Raw genomic sequence first — 23837 nt, 5'->3', positions numbered from 1 at the left:
TTTTTTCTTCAAGTTTTAGGTTCTTTTTTGTATCTATCTCTGCCGAATTTCTTTTTCAGGTCACGAATTGTTTTCCCAATATCGTTGTGTTCTCTTGAATATCACTGAGGTTCTTTGAGATCATTATTTTGATTTCCTTTTTAGGGATTTCATAAATAAATCTCCTATGTCAATCTGTTAGTGAAGACTGTGTTCCCGTGGGACCGTCATGTTTTTTGTGTCCCTACATTGGTAACTAATTTTTTGGAGGTTTTTCCCCATATGGGGAGCCCTGCTCTGGGGGTGGATGTTGGGGTGTTCTGGGTGTGGTGCATTAGCTTTGGTCCAGGATGGATGCCACAGTGTAGTCCCCACAGTGTGGTCCCGATGGTTTCTTCAGCTGTACCCCTTGTCACTGGCGCCTATGGCAGCATCAGTGGCCTTGGCTGTGGGTGTCATTGTCTCCAGTGGTGTTGCGTAGCTCTTGCTGGGGGCAGGACTGCTGCCTGGCCAGCTGTCAGCTGGGACGGTGTCTGGCTGACTGTTGAAATGGACTCTGATGTCCAGGGGTCGGGGCAGCCTGCGTTGTGACAGCCTGACCAGGGGATAGGGCCAGCGCCTGGACGGCTTCCAGACTGGGCTTGGGTGCTCCCGGTGCCAGGGCTGCTTGCTGATGAGAACAGCATGCTGCCTCTGACCTTTGACCTTCCTGTGTAATGTGCCTTCCTTCCCTCCGGCTGCTTTTTGAGATTTTCTCTTTCTCTCTGGTTATTAATTAGATTTTTGTGTGCCTTGTCTTGGTTTTCTTTATATGTCGTTTGATTGGGGTTTACGTACCTTAGATGTAGTTTTCATCAGATTTGGAAATTTTTCTTCCATTGTTTTTCAGACATCTTTCTGTCCTTCCCTTGCATTTTTCTAGCACACCAGTAACGTGTTGTACAACTTGATCTTGTCCAGACTCACTAAGGCTTCTGTCTTTTCCTTTCCCCCCCTTCTCAGTCTTGCTTAGTAGGTTTCATTTTCAGTTTCTATCTGCGTGTCTCCAAAATCACTGATCTCTACTTCTTGAGTTTTCAGTCTGTTGTTAAATGTTCAATGTGTTTTCCATTTCTATAAATTTCCTCTTTGTTTTGTTTTATTTTATTTTGTGGTACAGGAGATGGAACTCAGGGAGTGCTGAGCTATGTCCTCAGCCCTTTTCATTTTTTCTTTTGAGTCAGGGTCTCATTATGTTGCCTAGGCTGGCATTGAACTTGAGATTCTCCCGCCCCCGTCTCCCAAGTAGCTGGGTTTACCAGTATGCACCGCCATACCCATAGAAATTCCATTTTAATATTCTTTCTTCCATTTCTCTTCTCGTTATGATCATGTTTTCTTTTATATCCTTGAGTATATTGATGATACTTATAATAGTTGTTTCAAGGCCCTTGTCTGCCGTTTCCATCGTCACAGTTATTTCTGCGTTTCTTTCTGTTGATTGATTTTCCTCTGATTATGGGTCATTTTCCTGCTCCTTTAATGCTTGAGATCTTTTGAGTGGATACAGCAATTGTGAATGTTCTGTTGGTGCTGGACTTTTATTCTGATGTGTATTAAGTAACTTCAACATCAGCTTGGCCCTTTTGGAGCTCGCTTCTGAGCTTTGCTAGGAGGCTTCAGGTCCTTGATTCCAGAGCTGATTTGGTCGCTTCCGGGCCACATGTCCCTCCTCAGCACTGGCCCTGGCTTGCTGAGTGCTGCACGTTGTCAACTCCGTGCTTTCCAGTGATTTCCCCTTGCCTCGGGGTTTCCTTAGCGCGTGTCCAGATCCATGCTCAGCACAGACTTGAGAGGACTCTGCCCGAAAATGACAGCCACCTCAGCCACCAGGAATCCGCTGTCTGACCCCTCGCCCAGCTCAGCCACAGGCAGCTCACTCCCTGCTCCTGCGCTGCAGTTTGGAAACTGCCTGCGGGCAGCGCAACACCACTGCTTCTGTGACCTGGGACTCCAGTCCTGTGTCTCCGGTTGTCCAGTGCCTGATGCTCTTCTCTCTACGTTTTTCTCAGATCCTTGTGCTTATGCTGGGCTGGGCGGTTCGTTGCCATAGCTGTGAAGCTTCATGGGTAGAAGCAGAAACATTCCAAATAGTAACTTTCAGACATCAAGAGAATCAGTCTTCAGTGATTTTTGGATGTTATCTAAACCACTCTGTTTCATGCCTAGATTTTTAAGAAACTGTAGTCTCAATTCATGACTATTGTCACTAGTCTGACCTTTGCCTAATTCTTCACCCAGGTGGATCGAATTATTGGAGGGTCATGATTTTGTTTGTACACAATACCTAAGTAATCCCTTTGCTGGCTACTTTTTCTTTCTTTATCAGTAATGTTTTTGACAAGCCACAGTTGTATGCATATATGTATGCTGTGCTGTCTTTATATATGCGTACTGTGTGAGATAATGAAGTTGAGCTGCTCAACGAGCCTGTCACTTTGCCTGTCCTTTTTATAGAGAGACATTTGACATTTCCCCCGTCATTATTTTGAAATATGCCATACATCATTATCCACCATAGTGGCCTTACTATGCAATAATCTCAAAACTCATTCCTCCTGTCTCGTGCTCACACTTCCAAAGTTGCCATTTTTCACATGTATCCTATATTTTTCAAAATTTTTAAGAAAGCTAGAAGATATTGTTGAAGAAATTCTGAAAGAGGGGCCCAGGGATTTAGCTCAGTAGTTCCGCTGCCTGCCTCACATGGAGTTCGATCCCCGGTACCAAAAAAATAAAACAAAGAAATTCTGAAAGAGGACCGGAAGGCAATGTGTGATACTAGAGTTTTTTGTATATATTTTGCACCCACAGGTAGAAGTTATGAACTCTTAAGAGAATTGGGACCATAGTTAATGGTTCTATTTTGTAATCCCTAAGACCTCAATCATTTTGTGTACACAGTAAGGGCTCAGGTTGTGTTTATTGGTTAAAATATTTGAGATAGTTATAAAACACAATATGCTTCAACACTCTTCAGATTTTAAATTCATCTACTGGACTTTTGTTTTATTTTTTGTTTTCCATATCACTGCTGTGGGCATCCGCACATGAGATGAAGACCCTTAGCAGCTGGTTTCCGGTCCTCACCAGTGCCCGAAACCCACAGTGAATTTCTCAGGCCGTAAAGTGCTGCTGTGAGGCCCCATGCACATTTCCTTTAGCAGCACTGGACCTTGGGTTTGCTAAGTGAAACCTTGATCCTGTGTGCTTCTGTGGTTTGATTTGATCCTGGGCCAGTCCACCCCAGTGCCCAGCAGGCTCAGCCGAGGATTCCCCTCTGTTCCCGGGAAGAGATGGGACATGGATTTTTTGCTTGCCTAAAACAAGGCAATATTGACAAAGGTTAATCAGATGTAATAGTAATCACATACCCTGTCCAGGATCCAGGACAGATTGTCTCAGGATTTCTCCTCTTCTTGACAACAGCTTTTAATTTCCTTCTGTATAGATCTGTGTAATTGGAACAGCTGCACAGCAAGCAGTACTTAGAGGGCAGACAGATTTTTTTTCAGAGACAGGGTCTTACTATGTGGTCCAGGCTGGCCTTGAACTCACTGTGGAGCCCACACTGGCCTCAAACTCATGGTGACCCTTGTGCCTCAGCCCCCGAGTACAGGGATTACAGGTGTGCACCACTGCACCCAGGAGGGACAGACAGATCTTAAGGAAGTCTCCAAAAGGTTTTTCCTAGCTCCAATTCTGGGGCCAAAGCAAATCACTGTCTCCCATCCGATTGGCAAGTCCTCATTGGCCAGCACTTCTTAATTCTGTATTTGTTGATAAAGTTTGTATTTGTGTCTTACTCTCAGGTCCAAGAATATGTTCCATGTAAAGTAATGTGGCTGTTGCAAACTTCCAGAAGATGAGACTTTGAATGTAAAATGTACTTTTTGTTACTACCTGGTAGATTTGCAACCATTAAGGTAGTCACAGGGCTGGGGATTTAGCTCAGTGGTTTCGCCGCCTGCTTCGCAAGTGCAAGGACCCGAGTTTGGTCCCCAGTACCAAAAAAAAAAAAAAAAGATAATTGTAGGTGCCAGAAAATAGGAGGTGAATTATTTTATGAATCATAATATACGTGGAATTCAATTTTCCTCCCTCCTTAAGTAATACATCCCAGTGCTTCACCCTTATTGCAGATAGCTTTATTCCTCATCCATTTTCCTTTGTCTCAGAGTCTCGTGATGAGTTGGGATTAGCAGGTGCACGGAGCATTGGCCTCTTAGCTAAATCTTAGCTTCAAAACAACAATAAGTAGGGTGCGGCACTGCATTTTTTTTTTTTTTTTTTTTAAATAGCCAAGCAGGAAGTTCGCCTCTGACGGGGTATTGTAATCTGCTTTATCGCAGGAGCTTGCTGTTGTGTAATAGAAACTCTAGCTTGTCTCTGCCTGTCTTAGAGCATTGCTTCATGGGGGAAAATAAACTCACTGGAATATTTGTGAAATTCAGTTAAAATGCTTTCCCAAGCACTCCGTGTTTAATGCATGCTGGAACAATTTATTGCAGCCTTGTGGTCTTTTAAGAACATATTAAGCCTGTGATTTCTCACTATTGTGATGAGATGGATGTGTGTCGCTGTCCAAGTCCTGTGTGTCACATTGGACTACCCCGCCCCCGTTGGCCCACCCCTTTAGGAGGGCCTAGGGACCTTCGCCTGCTGTTTATTTACTTGACTGCAGCTTTTCTTCATTGTATGCCTGGCACTCAGTCACAAAAGTGCATTCACTCTTGTGTAGTATGTTGAAACTTTTAAATGGAAAGGGCTTTCCTAAACAAAGGAATCCTTTTCTTCCCAGCATGTCTTAGCTCTCTCTGGTAAGTCATGGCTTCTCTATGGCCAAACCTCCACCAGCAATGACAAAAGGTGCGATTGTGCAAGGAGATGCCATGAGATAAGGCCCGAGTTTTGTGTGTGTAGGCTGCCAGGCCTGTGTTGCTGCTATCTCGGCTGTGGGTTTATTTTTAGTATCCTAGCCTGCCACACACACCTTTACACCAAGTCCTCCTCCAAAGGAGCAGGGAGCCCCTCTCCACCGTGTCCTAGGCGAGCTTCTCCAGGAAGTTGTCCTGCTCATGTTTAAAGGCTCCCCACCCGGTGACAGCGAATCTGACACTGCTCTTAACCCTGGGCAGTGGAGGCAGAACACAGAGGCGTTGAGTGCCCTGTTTTCCTTTCCACACAGCCCAGGAGTTTCATTCCACCCACCTCTGACCTGACCTGGGATGGAGTCACCAAGATGGGCGTCTCCGTCATCTCTTGGCTGAGGCCTGATTCCCAAGCCCCAGTGCGAAGCTGTTGCATCACTTACTTCATTTGAAGATGGTCAACTCCTCCTCCTCCTCCTCCTTCCTCTGCCTCTCCTGCTGCTTCATTTTTCACTCAGGATCGTGGAGGACAGTGCTAATGTGAAGCTCTGTTTACTTCCTCCTAAAGCTTTCAGCTCATCTGGCTGAATGAGCCAAAAATCTCGTCTTTTGGGGAGTCTTTAGCAGAAGGTCCCTGGTGAAGCAAGGTGTCCAGCCCAGCACACGTGTCTGTACCCGACGCAGTTTGTTCTGCCAGAGACTCAGCCAGGAGGCCTCCTTCTGTCTTCTCAGCCCGACTTTCTTTATTTTATATATTTCGAACCTTCAGACCAGCTTCTGAACAGATAATAATGTTGCATACTTATTATTCAAGCACGGTCCTTGGCTGTGTTTCTAAATCATCTCAAGAATTAGTCATTTCAAGCTAGGGGTGGTGACACATGCCTGTTATCCTGGCACTCTGGGAGGCTGAGGCAGGAGGATCACAAATTAGAACCCAACCTGAGCAACTTAGTGACTTAGTAAGACCCTGTCTCAAAATAAAAAGTAAGAAGGTGCTGGAGATGGAGCTCAGTGCCAAGGCCCTGACCTCAGGCCTCAGGCGGGGGGGTGGTGGTGGGGGGATCATTCTTTTTTTTTTTTTTTTTTGGTACTGGGGATTGAACTCAGGACCTTGCGCTTGCGAGGCAGGTGCCGGAACCACTGAGCTAAATCCCTGGCCCAAAAAGTGCCATTATATTTATCCGGATATTTACCATTCATAATGCTCTTCTTTTTCTTTTTTTTTTTGGTACCGGGGATTGAACTCGGGTCCTTGTGCTTGTGCAGCAGGCAGTGAAACCACTGAGCTAAATCCCTGGCCCATGGATCATTCATTCTTTTATCATCCTCAGCAACAAGTGACAAAGAGAAAACTGGAAATCCATTCCAGAACACATCTGCAGTATTTTGAATGTTGATAAACAACCTTCGGATCTTCTCTGAATGAGTAAAAAGAAAAGGTGTCACACTGGTTTGGCCAAACCCACTGAGTGGTGCAGTGCCCTGGTGACTCACGCGCTGTGGAGCACCCCTGCGGCCCTCGTGAACCTGTGCCCAAAGCGATGGGAGGCAGAAGGGCTCCACCCAGCCTGTCCTCACCTCCCTTAGTGGATGGAGTCTCCTCCACACCCTACCCTCGGTGTGCCCCCATCTCGAATGCCCCTCAGGATTGCTTGTGCGTCTGTGTTAGAATGACGAGCAGGCGGGCAGTTTAAAGCCACCTGGAAGAAAGGAAGCTGAGTGTGGTGAAGACAGGGCTCTCGGGCCCCTCTCTGCCCTCCCAGCACAACCACAGCTGGGCTGCAGGATCAGCTACCTTGCTGTCTGTCATCACTCGCTTGCTCTCAGTCGGCACATTCTCCACTCTAGGGACCCACAGCAATTCCGTTCACCTAATGCTGCGGTGAGCACACCCTGTCCCCAAGAGCTCGTCCAGCCTGTGGCCTCTTAGGCCAGAAGTGGTGTGGGATGGAAGAAGACGCCCCCTGTAACACGAAGCAATGCAGGTGTCCCTGTGCTCCGTGCACGCGCCTCGTCTCCCTGCTGCTGCCTTTCCTGGTCATTCCACCTTCTCCCCTAAAGGTCTAGCAGACAGTTTACCTCAGACAAAGCCAGAGCCACACATGGCGGCCTCGGAGCTGCGTGACCTGTTAGTGGGTTCTCAAAGACAGTGACATATCAGATTTGCACTGAAAGTCTCACTCTGGCCCCCAGCTGCACCACAGCCAGAGCGGACCCGGTGCTGTTCCTGAGGGTGGTGGGCCAGGTCTGGGGCTGGCGTAGGAGCAGGCAGTAGCAGCAGAAGTGGTGAGAAATAGTAGCATCCAAAACCAAGCTTTGACCACTATGGAAAATAGCATGGATGTATCCGAAGAAATCAGAAATAGAACTACCATACGCCCAGCAATCCTACTTGGGGTATATGCCCAGAGGAGATAGCTTTAAACTCACTGTGTAGCCCAGGCTGGCCTTGAACTCACAGCAATCCTCCTGCCTCAGTCTCCTGAGTGCTGGGATTCCAGGCATGTGTCACCACGCCCATCTGGGGCTGGCATTTTTGATCTCTAGTTTTTGTTTTTTTGGTACCGGGGATCAAACTCGGGTCCTTGTGCTTGTGAGGCAGGCAGCTGACTGATCTCTAGTTTTTAAGGCTGATTATTTTCTGGCTAGGTCTTAGTTTCTTTTTTTTTTTTTTGGTACCAGGGATCCAACTTGGGTCCTTGCACTTGCCAGGCAGGTGGCATAACCACTAAGCCAAATCCCCAGGCCCTAGGTCTTATTTTCAGTGAAACACAGTAGGTTTTTCCTTAAACCAATGATTAGACCCATTACAATGGGGTACCTGGCACTGCAGGCAGAGCTCATTGGCAGACTGGGTTCAGCCATGGGCCCAAGACAAACAAGGCTGCCTTGGGAGAAAGAGCTAGGTTCTCACTGTGGAGTTTTATTTTGTTTTGTTTTGTTTTATTTTGTTTTCTGGTACCAGGGATCGAACTCAGGACCTTGCACTTGCCAGGCAAGCACAGTGCCACTGAGCTACGTCCATGGCCCTCGTCACAGAGATTTTTAAGAAGGCCCGGGTGTCCTCCTCCCAGGGTGTCTGTAGATTTACACTGTCTACTTCCTAAGGTCTTTCCAAAGCTCTGTTTCTCAATTAGATTATTTCTTTGCTAAAGATGACATCAGAGTAGCTCTCTTATACTTAACTGATGTTGTCTTTCCTTTTCACCTCACTCTCTCCCTTTTCTTTAACTTTTTTACTTTTTTTGGAAGAGGGTTGGTACTGGGGATCGAACCCTGGGCCTTTGCACTGAGCTACATCCCCAACACACACCCCCCTTTTTAAAGTTTTTACTTTGAGACAGTGTCTCACTAAGTGCTGAATTACCCAGGGTGGGCTCAACCCAGTGATCCTCCTGCCTCAGCCTCCCAGACTGCTGCGATTATAGGCTTTTTATTAAGGTAAAATAGACATCTTGGAAAATGTCCATATCCTAAGAGTATGCAGCATGAGCTGTGCTTGCGCGCCCCCATCCAGCCTCACCCCTGGGGTAGCTGCAGTCCTGACTCCTGACGTGACCTTATATGAATGGAATTGTTCTTCTTTTACATCTGGCTTCCTTCTTGGAATGTTATGTCCTGAGAATTTGAATTCATTCACACTGTTGCATGTAGAGCATTCATTTCATTGCTGACACCTGAGACCATGAGGGTGATCACCATGAATGTTTATGCATTTCTTTAAAAATATATGTCACAGTGAAAAACATACTGCTGTGAATCCCCTCAGAATCCTCCTGACATCAGACACACTCATCCCATTGTTTTTGCCACTTTCTGCAGCAGCTCTGGAGTTCTCGTTCCTGAGGGACTTTACCAGGTGTGATAAAAAATATGGTGACTGCTGCTGCCGAGTACCATCCAGAAAGGCAGCTTGTAAAAAAACGTGACACTGTGTCTTTATCCACCTTAGTCACCGGATCTGGCACTGTGTGACTTCCAGCTCTTCCCTAAAGGCACAATGACCATGAAAGGGAGACATTTTTAATCCATTCAGGACATCAAGGCAGCCAGGACAGTGTACCTAAAGACCCTCAGGAAAGAGGACTCCAGAGCTGCTGCAGGAAGTGTCAAGGACGATGGGCTGAGTGTGTTGGAAGCAAGGAGGAGGATTTGGGGGGATTGGTGGCAAAGTATCTTACTGTGATACATTTTTTAATTTAAACATTCACTGTATTTTTGTGCCTGCAACATATGCCTTTCTCTCCTGTCCTTGATGCACATTTGGGGAGCTTCCTGCTGGGCCCTCATACAAGCAGCTTGCTACAGGAACTTCATAGAACCCAGCTTTCAGGGCTGTGTGCAGGTTTTGGGGAGTGTAGCTGAGAGTAGAGTTGCTGTCATAAGATGTCACCCGCTCAGCACACGCAGGTCTTACCAGCAGATTGCAAAGCACTGTATTCAGCACCAGTCCTAACAGACCCTGCTGTGACAGCTCTCCTGGGGTCCCATCAGCCGACTGTTCCTCCTATGCATGGTGCTTGACAGCTTCCCACACTGCACTCCAACCATTTCTGCACACTTGGCTCCTACTCTAGATGGCAACCCCTTGAGGGATCTGCTTTGTTCATCTTCACCCCATCCCATTTCCTCAAGCACCTTGCACAGAGCAGGCTTTCATGCAAACAGATAAATAAAGGAGCAAAATTACACATAGTATTGACATTAGAACTGTTTATAAGTTACAGAAGTAGGAATCACACGGGCAGAAAGGCAGTCTTAAAGTACCAGACAGACTTTATTAATATTTACTCAGGAAAAAACAGATTTTTCTGAACTTCATAAGAGAATGTACGTGAAGGAGTTCTGCAGGAAGTCAAGTGTGGATTTTCACCTGCTAGACACGGACCGCGGTGTTCTCCCACGTAGCAGTGCGTGAATGTTACATGCCAGCAGGCTGCACTTGCGACGAGTATGAATCTGACAATTCTGAGAGGTGCAGGAGGGAGGGACGAGAGAGAGCTGTGTGTTGGAGCCCTTTGATAGCACCGTGACTAAGTGTCAGCTTGATCCTCCAACCTTTCAGGGGCAAGAGTCACACTTCCGTTCTGTACAGCTCGGGCAGAGTCACCAAGAATTTTAGGAGACAAATAATTTTAGTGGCTTTTTAATTTAGTATTGTGACTTTTTTAAATTAGTAGATTAAGCCAGGTGTGGTGGTGCACGCCTGTAATCCCAGCACTCAGGACACTAAGGCAAGAGGATCACTGCAAGTTCAAGCCCAGCCTGGGCTACATAGTGAGACTCTGTCTCCAAAAAAAAATTGCTGAGTTAGAACAGTAAGGATTTGTGGGTGTTTCCTTCTTCATATTTTCTCCCACATTCCAAACATTCAATAACATAAGGCGTTAAAATCAGAACAATTGGGCCAGGAATTAAGCTCAGTGGTCCCACCGCCTGCCTCACAAGCACAAGGTCCCGAGTTTGATCCCTGGTACCAAGAAAAACCCAAAAAACAAAAAAATAAAATCAGAACAATTGCTACCCCAGTGACCTCTCTCTATTTCAGTCTTGGCCTGACTATGAGGAGATCTATAAACACATGTTTGAAATCGCCACGTTTTTAGATTTGCCCCGTTTTCCAGACATCACCGAAGACTGCTTCCTTCACCCCAACATCCTATGTGTGAAGTATCTGATGGAAGCCAACCTCCCTGGTAAGCATTCAGGCTGCTCCCCGAGGGAGCTTTCGCTACCGGAATCTCAGAATGTGAAACATATTTCCTTGCCACAGACTCCTGGAACCCCCAGAGATGGCACACAGCAGCATGAAGCTTAATTTCAAAATCCTTTCTGAAAAGGATTCAGGCCATTCAAAATGCTTAAGTGCCAGGTGTGGGAGTGCACACCTGTAATCCCAGCACCCAAGAAGCTGAGGCAGGAGGATCGCTGCAAATTCAAGGCCAGCCTGGGCTACATAGGGAAACCCTGTCTCAAGTCATCCACCACACACACACACACACACACACACACACACACACACACACACACACACACACACTGCTTAAGTAATCTGCCAAAATAAAACTCATTAATCTGTATAACCTATTAAAACAGAGTGAAAAAAATAAAGTGTTTCCAGGGACATCGTTCAAAAATAGAAGTCTAGTTCGGAGTAGGAGATTTATGCTTGAGAGCAGGCGTGGTTCTCACACCACGTTTGCTGAGGAGAGGATGCAGCAGATGTCAGTGTGTTGCTCACAGCTGGCTCTGTAAAGAGTAACACTGCATGAAGGCTTTTGGATTCTAACTTGAATGAATCCCAGAAGCGACTCTGTGACATTTTTGTCACTCGATGGCATCTGCGGGTTCCAGTCTGTGAAAGGAGAGGAGATCAAACCCTGGTGCTCGCTGGAAGACGGTGACCTGAGCTGTGCAAGAGCCTCGCCACACCTGTCACTGGTGACAGTCACCCCGATGGAATCTGCCGATGCGATGCACTGGCCTGAGTTTCTCGTTAGACTGGAAATGTGAGAAAGACACACTTTTATTCTTAAGGGAAAATGCAAACATGCTATGACTACATCGTGGCTTAAGCAGCATCAAAAATGTGATTCAATGTATTTTCCTTTATTTTTTTCATTATTTTTTGAGACAAGGGTCTTGCTGTGTTAGCTGTGTTACACAGGCTGGTCTTGGACTCTTGGGCTCAAGTGATACTCCTGCCTCAGCCTCCAAAGTAGCTGAGACTACAGGTGTGCACCACCGTGCTGGCCTTGACATACTTTTAATAGGAGGGAAAAACACAGATGTGAAAAAAGTGATACACAACATTGTACATTAACTATGAAAGTAAATAGAAAATATGGTAATATATGTACAAATATAAATAAAATATTTTTATAAACAGGAACAAAAAGAATTTAAACTTTGAAAATGTGTCATTTATAAAGCTAAGGAATCTGTATCCCTTATTGAGATTTCAGAAGCCACTTTTGGTCAGGATTCTAGAATTTGGAAGATGTTTATCTGCATTTTCATGTGTTGATAGATCAGAATTGCTGTTTTGCATTGTTTCTTATTTACATGTCTGTGTCTGTGTGTGGGTGTGTGGGTGTGTCTGTAGTACTGGGGATTGAACCCAGGGCCTCACAATGAACCACATCCTCCCCTGCCCTTGTTACTTGTTTTTATTTTGAGACAAGGTCTTGCTGATTTGTCCAGACTGGGCTTGAACTTGTGGTCCTCCTGCCTCAGCCTCCCACAGTGCTAGGATTATCGGTGTAAGCCCTCCCAGCTGTACTGTGTAGCTTCTAAGATAATGTTTATGAAGAGTTATTAAAGCATTGAAAATGTTTGTTATAAAAAAAAAATGAAACGAGCCAGATTACAAAGTAACACGGTGATAGGTACATGAAATTAGAAGTACATATACTGAGGCCGAGGACTTAGCTCAGTGGTTTTGCTGCCTGCTGTGCAAGCACAAGGACCTGAGTTCGATTCCCGATACCAAAAAAAAAAAAGTACATATACTGAAACATTAAAGTGGCTATTTTGAGACAGGCCTGGTGGTGCATGCCTATAATCTCAATGTTCAGGAGGCTGAGGCAAGAGGACTACTGTGAGTTTGAGGCCAGCCTGGACTACACAGTAAGAGCCTGTCTTAATAAGTAAATAAATAAGCAAGTGAGCAACTTCTTAGCTGTGGTAATCCATGTCATTTTTCCTTTTTCATATTTTTACAAATCTTACAAATGGCCTGTATTGAGTTTATTTTATTACTGGTCGGGGAGAGAGCAATACATGTTTTCAGATTTACAGATTAAGATGTGAGGGCCGGAGATTTAGCTCAGCGCCGCTGCATCTGCCGCTGCCTCAGAAGGGAAGGGCCTGAGTTTGATTCCCAGTATGGGGAAGGGGGGCTGATAGTCTTCATGTTTCAGGATCTAGAGTCTAAAGTGCCTGAAACTGGTGTGCACATCATCTGTGCTTAAGATTGTGTGTGAGATGACCTCTCGAATGTGCTGTTTCACAATTTACAGATGCTACTTCCAATAGTGCCATTAGTTGTATGATACTGTTGCTCAAAAAGAAGGCCATGTCTTTTGTGCTTTCGGGGTTTTTTTAGACAAGATCTCACTGTGTGCTTCAGACTGGCTTTGAACACACTATATACCCCACGCTGACCTTGAACTCACCGAGAACCTCCTGCCTCAGCCTCCCAAGTGCTGTGATTACAGGTGTGGCCCAGCATACCCAACTTTAAAGAGAGATTTTTGGGTCCCCAGAAAGCTAAAAGTGCTTCTGCCTCTGCTGGGATAACAAACACTGCCCTTTCTCCAGGCCGTTCAGTGTGACCTTGGGGCCAGGTGGAAGGTTCTAGCAGCCGACACCCCCTGAGTGGCCCTCAGTCTCTGCAGGGCTCCTCCGGCCTGGCCAGGGAAGGCTCTGCCGCTTCACCATCTGGGTCTGGCCTGGAGACTTCTGGCCTTTCCAAAGCACCCCATGTGCATTCTCCTCAGCACTGAGGACGGAAGGCAGGTGGGGTCCCCACGCACGGATTGATGGGGCTCCGGGGGCTCAGTGGCACCTAGGGCCTGTGCAGGGAGGACCGGCACATGCCAGTTCCCGCATCCAAGCCCCGTGCTCTTGGACGTCACCTCCCCTGGGACCCTGTCTGTCCATCCTCAAGGCCTCTCCCACACTTCCTTCTGTTTGCCTTTTCTTGCTTTTCTTTTCTTTCCCCTGCAGTACTGGGGATTGAACCCAGGGCCTTGCACATGCTAGGCAAGTGCTCCATCACTGAGCTACATCCCCCAGCCTTTTTAAGTTTTCATTTTGAGATAGGGTCTCACTGAGTTCCTGTCTTGAGTTACTTCCTTATTGGTGGAAGAAAATACCCGACACCCACAAATTAAAGGAGCAGTGGTTTATTTTGGCTCCATCTGTAGAGGTTTCAATCCATGGTTGGCTGGTCCCAGGCAGGGTGGCCTGGCTGAGGCGCCTGGTGGGCAGGAAGCAGCAGCCATCCAGGGAAGAGGGACATAGGTGCACAGCATCCCACACCGGGATCCAGTCACTTCCCAAAAGCCCCACCTGTGAGCACAGGATGCTTTGGGGGACACCTACATATAATCAGTAGCAGTTGCCCAGGCTGGGGGCATGAACTCGAGATCCTCCTGCCTCAGCCTCCTGAGTAGCTGGGAGGACAGGCATGCACCACCACACCCAGCCCATTTACTGTTTTGTTATTCTGCACTTTTGGCAGTTCAAGATGTTAATCGTAAAAGAAAGACATTATTTTCAGGAGATATTCTTTATGATAATATTACCAGTGTGGTTTTTAATTTTTATTTTCTTTTATCCCATTCCCCCCCTCCCCTCCCCATGTACAAAAGCTTTGGCCAATGTGGTTTTTTTTCTTTTTCTTTTCGTTTTTTTTTTTTTTTTGGTACTGGGGATCTAACTCTGGACCTTGCACTTTCAAGGCAGGTGCATTACCACTGAGCCAAATCCCCAGCCCTGACCAATGTGGTTTTGATTTTTAAATTTTCTGAGAAAAGACTGTAGCCTCTATAACCTTCTATCAGGTAATAGATAAATTTTAGTGAATGTGGTTTGAAATTAGCTTTTCCATGTTACTCTTTTTTCTGCTGTCCTCCATTGTACCAGTCCTGTACACAGGAGGCATTCAGCAAATAAATTTTTGTTTGTTTTTTTTGAGACAGGGTCTCACTATGTAGTGCAGATTGGTCTTGAACTCACTATGTAGCTAGCCCAGGCTGGCCTCAAACTTGCGGTGATCTTCCTGTCTCAGGCTCCTGAGTGCTGGGAGCACAGGTGTGCACCACCGAGCCCAAGTAAATGTATTGTGAATTGAGCATACTTCTATACATCCTCATCTCTTCCCACCTGGATGGTGGCCCTGAGTGCATTCAGATGGACTCTGGGTCAAAATCACCTTGACATTAGCACATCTGCATTCTCCATCACATGAACACTTCCTGCCCTGCCTCTGCCCTGCTCCTCAATCAGCACTAAAGGCTACCGGGCGCCTGCCCCAGCCCCACCCACCACCACCTGATTAGCTGCCTGGCACTGAGCCACGAGTCCTGGAGAAAAAGGGTGTCTCTGCCCCAAGTGTCCACAGTGTAGGAGGCGTAGGAGTCGCTGGATGAAGAGTGAGTAACAGCTGGGGGAGGGCTGTAGACCATAGAAGCCCTTGGATGCCACAGACTGAGTTACCATTGTGTACGTGTATGTATATATATGGATGTTCTGTTGCTGTGTGAACAAAGCACGAGTGGGCTTTTTGTTGTTGTTGTTGTTTTGTTTTTGAGACAGGATCTTGTTATGTAATTCAGGCTGGCCTTGAACTCACTATGTAGCCCACTCACAGTGGTCCTCCTGCCTCAGCCTCCAAAGTGCTGGGATTACAGATGTGTGCCACCACAAGCAGTGCTCAAAGCACTTTTAGGGCCAGGGATTTAGCCCAGCAGTCCCAGCACCTGCCTCAAAAGCACAAGGTCCCGAGTTTGATCCCCAGTACATAAAAAAAAGCTGGGCTGAGGATGTGGCTCTGTGGCGCCGCACCTGCCTGACAAGTGCAAGGTCCTGAGTTCAATCCCCAGTACCGCCAAAAAAAAAAAGTATTTTTAATAAGTTAATTTCTTTGTTTATTTTTGGTAGTGCTGGGGACAGAAGTCAGAGCCTCACACACGCCAGGCAAGTGCTTTACCACTGAGCCCCTGCCCCAGCCCTGATGAGTGGAAATGTGCATGTAAACATTTCCAGGACGAAATCCATTTGTACTTTGGTCATTCTTTACCATAGACGGGTCCTTGTGGCCGGGTACGTGCCAGTTGCTACAGGGGGGAAGACAGATTTTCAGCAAGAGGGAGGCGGAAGTCAGTCCTTAACCGTGGCCAGCTGCCTGGCAGTCGAAGGCTGCTGCTGCCCCACTGGGATTGTGGGACCAGGATCATGTGACCAGGTTCTGTGAGAGGAGCGGCCGTCGGCCCACCAAAACTAGAGATGAGGAAGAACAGAGAAGAGAAAGTGACTTTGGAAGCACAGGCCGAGCAGAGGCAACTGGTAGTGGCTCTTTCCAGGAACCCTGAGTGGTCACGGGTTCCCAGGAGCAGGGACATGGTGACCGGACCACCACAGGCTGAGACCAGAGGATGGGAGACCCCGGCCCTGCTTTCTGCATGTGACAGACTTGCAGCGGACAAAGGCCCAGGGACGTGTGGAAGGTGACAGAGCCATGGTGTTGGAGACGATCTCTATCCAGTTGGGTGGCTCCACAGAGGACCCAGCAACCAGGACATGGAGGGGACCACAGCTGCACCATGCTTAGTCCCCAGGCTCCTCAGGCAGCAGCTCTTGAGCTTCAGTGTGCCCCCCCCAGGGACATGGCGCATCCTGAGAACTCAGTACAGAAGTGTGCTTAGAAGTGGAGCTGTCCAGGGTGTGCTTGCTTGGTTTATTCTGGTGACAAGTGGAGAAACTGAGGCTTGTTGGCCCTGATGCAGAGTCAGAGGTTCCTGATGTGGAGGCCTGGTTTCCTGCCTCTGAGTCCCACATCCCTCCCCTAGGCAAGCAGGGCATCAGGTCAGCACCCACTGTGCATCTGCCCAACACGCCAGGGATGCTGCAGCCGAGTCAGTGAGCGCCAGCATGGGACACAGACGAGATGTGTCCTGCAGGAGATGTGGCTGACGCCGGGGGCCACAGTGTGCTCTGCAGAGGCAGAAGATGTAGGCCTTGCCGAGATCAGCCTTTACATTTCTTCATACAGGTGTCACTTTGGGGGTGCATTTTATCACAAAATGCACATGCATCTCCAGGTTCTAGTAGTGTCATGCCTTTCCCCAGAATTATGGATTGTACCCAAAGAGTGCAGAGCTACAGCCCCCTCCACATCTGAAATTTTACTTAAACCTAGGTTACCCAGGCTGGCTTTGAACTTTTGATCCTCGTGCCTCAGCCTTCTGGGTAGCTGGGGTTTCAGGTGTGTGCCCTGTGCCCAGCCTTGTGTCTCGTGGATACTCACATTGCTGGGGCCTAGTTTGACGAAGAATTTAACTCACATTTGACTGTTTCATTCTTCAACAGATGAAATGCACGGGTTAACCCACCAAGTGACAAAGATGACCGGGCTGGGGGACGTGGATTCTCTGACATTTGACCCGATAGCTAAAGGTGCCCAAACAGTGAAATATGATGTGCAGGCCATAGCTCTCATTGTGGTGGTCTTGAAACTGCTCTTCCTATTGGATGACAATTTAGAATGGTGAGAGCATTTAAATTTTATGGCAAATAACGCTTGATCGTGTCATTCTGGGTGTTGGTTGGTTTGGGGTTTTTTTAATTTTTTAAGTTATTTTTTGGTATGGGAATCGAACTCAGGGACCTTGCACTTGCAAGGCAGGTGGCAGCACCACTGAGCTAAGTCTCCAGCCCTGGTTGGTTTGTTTTGAGACAGGGTCTCACTATGTAGCCCAGGCTGGCCTTGAACTCGTGGCAATCGTCCCTCCTCCTCCCTAGTGCTGGGATGACAGGCATGTACCACCACGCCCAGCAGAGTAGTTTTCATGGTGTCTTCCTTCCAGCTTCAGTGATTGTTTCTCCAAGAAGATTTGGTATCAGTTTCAAATTTCAAATACAGTTTTATACTTTCCTCTCAGAAGAATTCAAAATGTAACTCACATATGTGATTTCTAAATCAATCCACACACTTATTGTTATCCCTAGGTCTTTGTCTGATCTCGCTGAAGTCAATAATGAAAAGAACAAAACAGGTACTGAATTTTTTTCTCTATCAAATTCAAAGTGATTGTAAATGGTGGATTCTAAGATACAATAAATCAGGGGGGGCTGAAATAGTACACACGCACACTCACGCACACATACGCATGTGCAAACCTCACCTGGGCCCAGGATTCTCTGGTCACATAACCACCTAAGTCTGTGGTGGGCAGCTGCAGGCTGCAGTGACTTCCTGCTGTGTGGGAGCGCGGCTGCTCCAAGTCCCCACTTCTGCCCGCCCACTGGACGAGGCCGTGGATGGCTGATGGTTTGCAGCTTCATTCTGAACCTCAGTTTTACCATCTTAACAGAGTAACTGGCCTAAGAGCAACTCTGTGAAGTTTGGGGAATTGTTGAATTCTTAAATTCAGTCCCACTTGCCTTCTGTTCTCATCAGGATTTTATGTCTGTGGCTTTTAGGAGCTCAAGGAATGGGCAGTTGGTGTGTTCCTTCCAGATTCTGTGCAGGACAATGCACCGCTTTCCACATGCTGCTCTGAAAGCTTGGACTCTGGCTCAGCCGGAGTCTCCCGAGGTCCCTTTCAGTGCTAACGGTGATTGCAGGCTGCATGGACGTGTGGGTGAAGGCAGCACCCAACCTCTCCCTCTGGGCCTCAGAATCCTGTGCCCTCAGGAGGCAGGGCATTGTCCCCACCCTGTCCCCCCACTGTCCTCCACCCTCTCCCCCCGACCTAGAGAAGCTGTGAGCCCGAGACCTTTATACAGAGTAATTGCTGCAGTATCCTCTGCCCTATGATCCTGCTGGGGTCCACTCCTCCGTGGCCGAATGGCTACAAGGCTAGGTTGGTTTGGGTGATGACACTATTGGCCAGTTGAAGAGATTTTTAATTAGACATTGAAGAGACTGTCTTCATTAGAGAATAATCCCCTTCTGTACTCTGCTATCTTCAGTTCTCTTGTCACTCTCACTTCTACATCTGAACACACATGAACTACCCAGTAGGATCCACTTTCTTTTTAATCTCTAGAAAGCTGTGGATTAAGACTGGGAAGAATGGGAACAGGAGGCAGTGAGCCTAGAAGTCTAGATTCGGCTCTTAGAGCTGAGTCTCACATGCTTTTCGGTCAAATGTTCCCCAGTTCACACGTTTGCAGGCAGTCAGGGCCCCAGCAAGTGCCAGGCCATGTGTGCCGGGTATTGGGCTTAGGGGAAGGAAGAGGCCTAGTTGTACTGTGACAGCAGTGTGTGTCTTCTGTTCCCTAAGAGTCATATCTAGGAGAAACAGGCAGGAAGAGATGTTTCGGGTTGAATCCAGGTAAGGCCACGACATCGGTGAAAACTCAGGTAACTTCAGGAGCTGTTGCATAAATGTTCAGCTGCGTCAATGAAGGCAGACCCGAAAGATCGATGTTACTGTGATGTGGTTTGTTTCACTAATAACCACGCACCCCATTTCTTTCAGATAAACCATGGTTCAGTTTCAGAAAGTGGTACCAAGTCATGAAGAAAAGTGTGGATGAGAAGAAACAAAATTGGGAGGAAGCAAGAGCCAAGTATGTTGTCTCTTCTTATTTATTTAGTGATGCTGGGGACCACCCAGGGGTGCCCCACCATTGAGCTGCACCCCCAGCCCTTTTTGAGTTTTTTTTTTGGTACCGGGGATCGAACTCAGGTCCTTGGTGCTTGCACAGCAGGTGGTGAAACCACTGAGCTAAATCCCCGGGCCCCCCCCTTTGTTTTTTGAGGCAGGATCTCACAAAGTTGCCCAGGCTGGACTTGAACTTGTAACCTTCCTGCCTCAGCCTCCCAAAGTGCTGAGATTCTAGGCCTGCACCACCACACCCAGCTCTTTTCTTGTCTTAGATTCTCCTACTTTATTTCTGTGTTATTTGAAAGCTGAAGTCCCATCAGTACAGATCATCAACATTGTGACTTTTATTCTTAGAAATGGTCACCTTCTAGTAAACTTTTTTCTTCCGGTGCTGGGTCTAGATCCCAGGGTGCCACACACTGTAGACAAGTTTTTTACCTCTGAGATATACCCTGGGAGTTCCAGGCCAAGCTGAACTACAGAGTGAGAACCTGTCTCAAAAAAAAAACAAGCCCTAGGGCTGGGGATTTAGCTCAGCACAAGGTCCCGAGTTTGATCCCTGGTACCAAAAAAAAACAACCCCACAATGAAATATTATCTCAGAATAGCTAAAACCAAACCCCAAACTTGACTGTACCACATGTGGTTGCAAAGTGGTGCAGCCGTGCGTGAGCCGTGGCGGTGTCTCCCAAAGTCAGGCACGCAATGTAGGGACACACCCAGGGCTGTCCACATCTTGGTTTTTACCCAAATGTGGTGAAACTCATGTCCACACAGGAATCCGTGTAGGACGCTGATAGCAGCCTCATTCACAGCCGCCTAGAGCTGGCAGCCACCCAGATGTCCCTCAGCCACAACCGGAGAAACCAGCTGTACCACAGCCACATGGGCAGCACCCTTGGGCCACAAGAAAGAGCCGAAGTGTGAATACATTTCACCCGCACCCTGCTAAGGGAGAGACTCAAAGGGTGACACAGCGTGGGTCCATTTATATTCCAGTCAGAAAAGGCAGAAAAACAGACGTGCGGTTGCCCAAGATCAAGGGCTTGGAGAGCAAATGGATTCCCAGCACTTGGGAGGCTGAGGCAGGAGGATTGCCCCAAGTTTGAGGCCAGCTTGGGCTACACAGTGAATTCAAGACCAGCCTAGACTACATAGCGAGGCCCTGTCTCAAAAAAATGAAAAAAAAATCTCCTCTCTCTTTCTCTCTCTCTCTCTCTCAGTCATGATTATACTGAATTATTTTTTAAATACTTGAGAAAAAGCCCAATTCTAAATTGATTACAGTGACCGTTTGCTATCATAATATTAAATGTCTACTTTTGTGTATATTTTCTTTCCGAGTGTTAAAAAAAACAGTGAAAAATTACTAATTGTAGAATACTTTGGGTAAATAATAAAACCCTCATATTTCTGACTTCCCATTGTTTATCACCTTTTTAGGAAATCCACAGATAAGATCATTTTGTCTAATAGTTATATGGGATTTAGAGAACCTGTCCCTAGGTGATTCTAGTTGTTCCTCACACAGTCCTGTGGACAGAGAAAGACAGGTTAGAGGTGCCAAGCTCAGCTGGCCATTTCTCTGTCTGTTTGTCACTGCGTAGTGAAATGAGCCTGTGCTGGCTGCCACTCCCTGCCCACATGGGGCTGCCCGTGCCCCTGCCCCTGCCCCTCCATCCTCTCTGGGGCCACTTCACTTTCACCAGGAAGTTGCAGAGCCAGGTCCCTCAACTCAGTACTCATTCCTGTTGCCACAGTGTCTCAGAATCGAAAGGGGCCTGTGACCAATAGGGCAGCTTTAGTTGTGACTACAAGTTCTAAGAGTCCTCCGCTTTAGGGTGCGCAGAAGGAGTGACAATGAGGTTACAAATGAACTCTGTGGCTGGGCATGGTGGCTGCACTCGGGAGGCTGAGGCAGGAGGATCACTGCGAGTTTCCAGGCCAGCCTGAACTGCATGGCAGAACCTTGTAGCAGTGGCCACTGCCCCAGTGCTGCACACAGTGCTCTCCCCTCGGGCCTGAGTCCCGGGCTGCTCCCTGGTGATCCTCAGGACAGCAGTGACTCTTAGTCTCTGCCCTGCAGGGAACCCTTGGGCTAGGTTGGTCCAAAGTCCCCCCGATTTCCTAGCCAGAATTGCCAGGACAGCCCGCGGCACAGGCCAGAGCCAGGGAGGGAAGAAACGGCAGCCAGGCTCTGCTGAGGGAAACCAGGTCTGCTGAGACAGGGTCTCACACTCAGGGCAGTCTTCCTGCCTCAGCCTCCTGAGCGCTGGGAGGATAGGCTTCACAGTCACGCCCAGTGGCCACTTCTGTTCTGCTTGGTGTAATCCTGGCTCCTCCCGACCCTGCCCTCCCAGCTGGGTCCCCTGAGCGATGTAGCACTTGGCCACCCTGGTCTCTGTGGCCGGCCGGGGTGCGGCCTCTGGCCGCTGCTCAAGGGTGGGTGGCACTCGGCCCTCCCGCTCCAGCTGTCCCTCTGCCTGCCCCACACAGGTACCTGTGGAAGAGCGAGAAGCCACTCTACCACTCGCACATCGACAAGCCGGGGGCGTCCAAGAGAAGGGGTGAGTGGTGTCCTGCTCGGGCTCGCAGGGACCTCGGTGATCAGCTAAACGGATCGGCCCGAGACACGAGGGCCTAAGGCTTGGCAGGTTCCTGCGCGTGCACGAAGAGCAGCAGCAGCTGCGAGGAAGCGCTAAGACTGTTAGTTCAGAAATGGCCATCGCTCACGTGAACGCCCAAGTTCCCTCCAAAACCTGGCGCTGGGCTTGAAGGACTGAAAACTGCCGGGAGAACGGCCCTTACGTTGCACTTTTTCCCTTTTCAGTACTGGGGATTGAGGCCAAGGCCTTCACTGTGAGCTACACCCCCAGCCCCCCCTTGAGTCTTGTACTGGGGATAGAGCTTGGACCTTCTGCCTGTCTTAAATCCCTCAAGGTGGGCCGGAACTTGTGATCCTCCTGCCTCAGCCTCCCAGAGTGCTGGGAATAAAGACATGCATACCACTCCCAGCTCTTTTTAAATTTTGATAAAATATACACAAAATTTACCATTTTAATCATTTATGAATAAGTGGTTCTTTGCCCCTTATCCAGTTTCTGTTTTACCTGATGCTACCCTCGATCATTACTGTGAAATGTTTGATCAAAACTAAGAAACAGGGCCGGGGATTTAGCTCAGTGGTTTCGCAGCCTGCTGGGCAAGCGGAAGGACCCGAGTTTGATCTCTGGTACCAAAAAAAAACCAGTTCTAATTTCAAAACTAAGAAACTGCCACATCTGCGTTGCTATCAGGGAGACTCTAGGCTTGCTTTGTGATCACATGACACTACTTCTCTGTTTTATTCCTTCCTTTTTCTTCCATTTCCAGAAATGGTGGTGAATCTACAGAAACAGTTTAGTACACTGGCCGATTCAGCACCGACCATTGAGAAGAAAAGCCCTTCGAGTTTCCAGTTCCACTGGGCCGAAGACGACCCCTCCAGGCCCTGTTTCCATGGCCACAGCCTCCAGGGCATCCTGGTAAAGAAAGGCCCAGCACTGGTGACCAAGAATTCCTTGTACTGGCTGAGCACTCAGAAGTTCTGCAGGAGGTGGGTGAGGCTTCAGAGCTTAGGAACAGGGTCTCACCGTGTGGCCCAGGCTGGCCTGGAGCTCATGGGGATCCTCCTGCCTCAGCTTCCCAAGTGCTGGGATCACAGGTGTGCATCACCGTGCTACATCACACACACTTCTGAATCACCAGGGGAAGATAACTGGCTCCTTTTCCTTCTCTTCCAGCTACTGCAAACACGTGACCACCTATGAAGAATCCAATTTCTCTCTGAGCTACCAGTTTATACTAAACCTCTTCTCCTTCCTGCTGAGGATAAAGGCCGCCCTTCTCCATGACGAAGTGAGCTTAATTGAAAAGAAGCTTTTTAAAAAGAAATACAGTGAAACAAAAAAGAACTCAAGATCCAGGAGAAGATAGAGAAAAAAAGAAACAGAAACTTGGTTGGAAACATATTTTGCAAGTGACGGTAATGTCAAATCATAACACTCCAGGGAACTGTAGAAAATACAGTTTTATTACGCACACATACATGTGTGTATATTGAACATGCTTATTAAAATGTGTATTATAAAACAGGTGAACCTTGCATTTATTTTTTAAGTGCTATATGTTCTTTGAAAAAAGTTACAACAATAAATTATATAAATCCAAAAATTTGTATTTGTTGTATTTACTTGTGTTTTGGGTTTTTTTTGAGACAGGGTCTTGCTATGTAGTTCAGGTTGGCCTAGAATGCGTGGCAGTCCTCCTCCCTCAGCCTCCTGCCTGCTGGCATTAGAGGAGTGCACCACCGTGCCCGGCTGCATTCACTGGGGTTTTGGTTTTGGGGGGTTTTTTTGTTGTTGTTGTTTTGGTACCGGGGATCAAACTCAGGTCCTTGCACTTGCACAGCAGGTGGTGAAACCACTGAGCTAAATCCCCAGCCCGGTTTTTGGTTTTTTGAGACAGGTCTCACTATCTAAGCAGTGATCCTCCTGCCTCAGCCTCCCAAGTGCTGGGATCATACCTGTGTGCCACCACACCCAGCTACAGCCACTTCTAAACC

The 23837-nt window shown here is 47.7% G+C and overlaps 1 protein-coding gene across 4 annotated transcripts in view; it reads left to right on the top strand.

The window, feature by feature from the left end:
- Positions 1 to 23448, top strand: part of Taf1b (TATA-box binding protein associated factor, RNA polymerase I subunit B) — a 39047-nt gene extending 15599 nt beyond the window's left edge. For 2 of the 4 annotated variants that reach the window (XM_021248379.2, XM_021248378.2), the window contains exons 9-16: positions 10441 to 10588; positions 15561 to 15596; positions 16989 to 17166; positions 17628 to 17674; positions 19106 to 19196; positions 21731 to 21801; positions 22607 to 22829; positions 23017 to 23448. In XM_021248379.2, the coding sequence (XP_021104038.1) occupies positions 10441 to 10588; positions 15561 to 15596; positions 16989 to 17166; positions 17628 to 17674; positions 19106 to 19196; positions 21731 to 21801; positions 22607 to 22829; positions 23017 to 23209 (987 nt within the window). In that variant the 3' untranslated portion in view covers positions 23210 to 23448. The remainder of the gene's footprint in view (positions 1 to 10440; positions 10589 to 15560; positions 15597 to 16988; positions 17167 to 17627; positions 17675 to 19105; positions 19197 to 21730; positions 21802 to 22606; positions 22830 to 23016) is intronic. The other 2 variants (XM_004869975.3, XM_004869974.3) reach the window with 1 other exon arrangement.
- Positions 23449 to 23837: the final 389 nt, after the last annotated feature.

This window comes from Heterocephalus glaber, unplaced genomic scaffold (genome assembly GCF_053883595.1).
Source record: "Heterocephalus glaber isolate CG9 unplaced genomic scaffold, H.glaber_assembly_v1.0 deba00001724, whole genome shotgun sequence".
Lineage (NCBI taxonomy): Eukaryota > Metazoa > Chordata > Mammalia > Rodentia > Bathyergidae > Heterocephalus > Heterocephalus glaber.
Note: the sequence above shows the minus strand (reverse complement) of the source record. Positions and strands in the feature narration are given on the sequence as shown.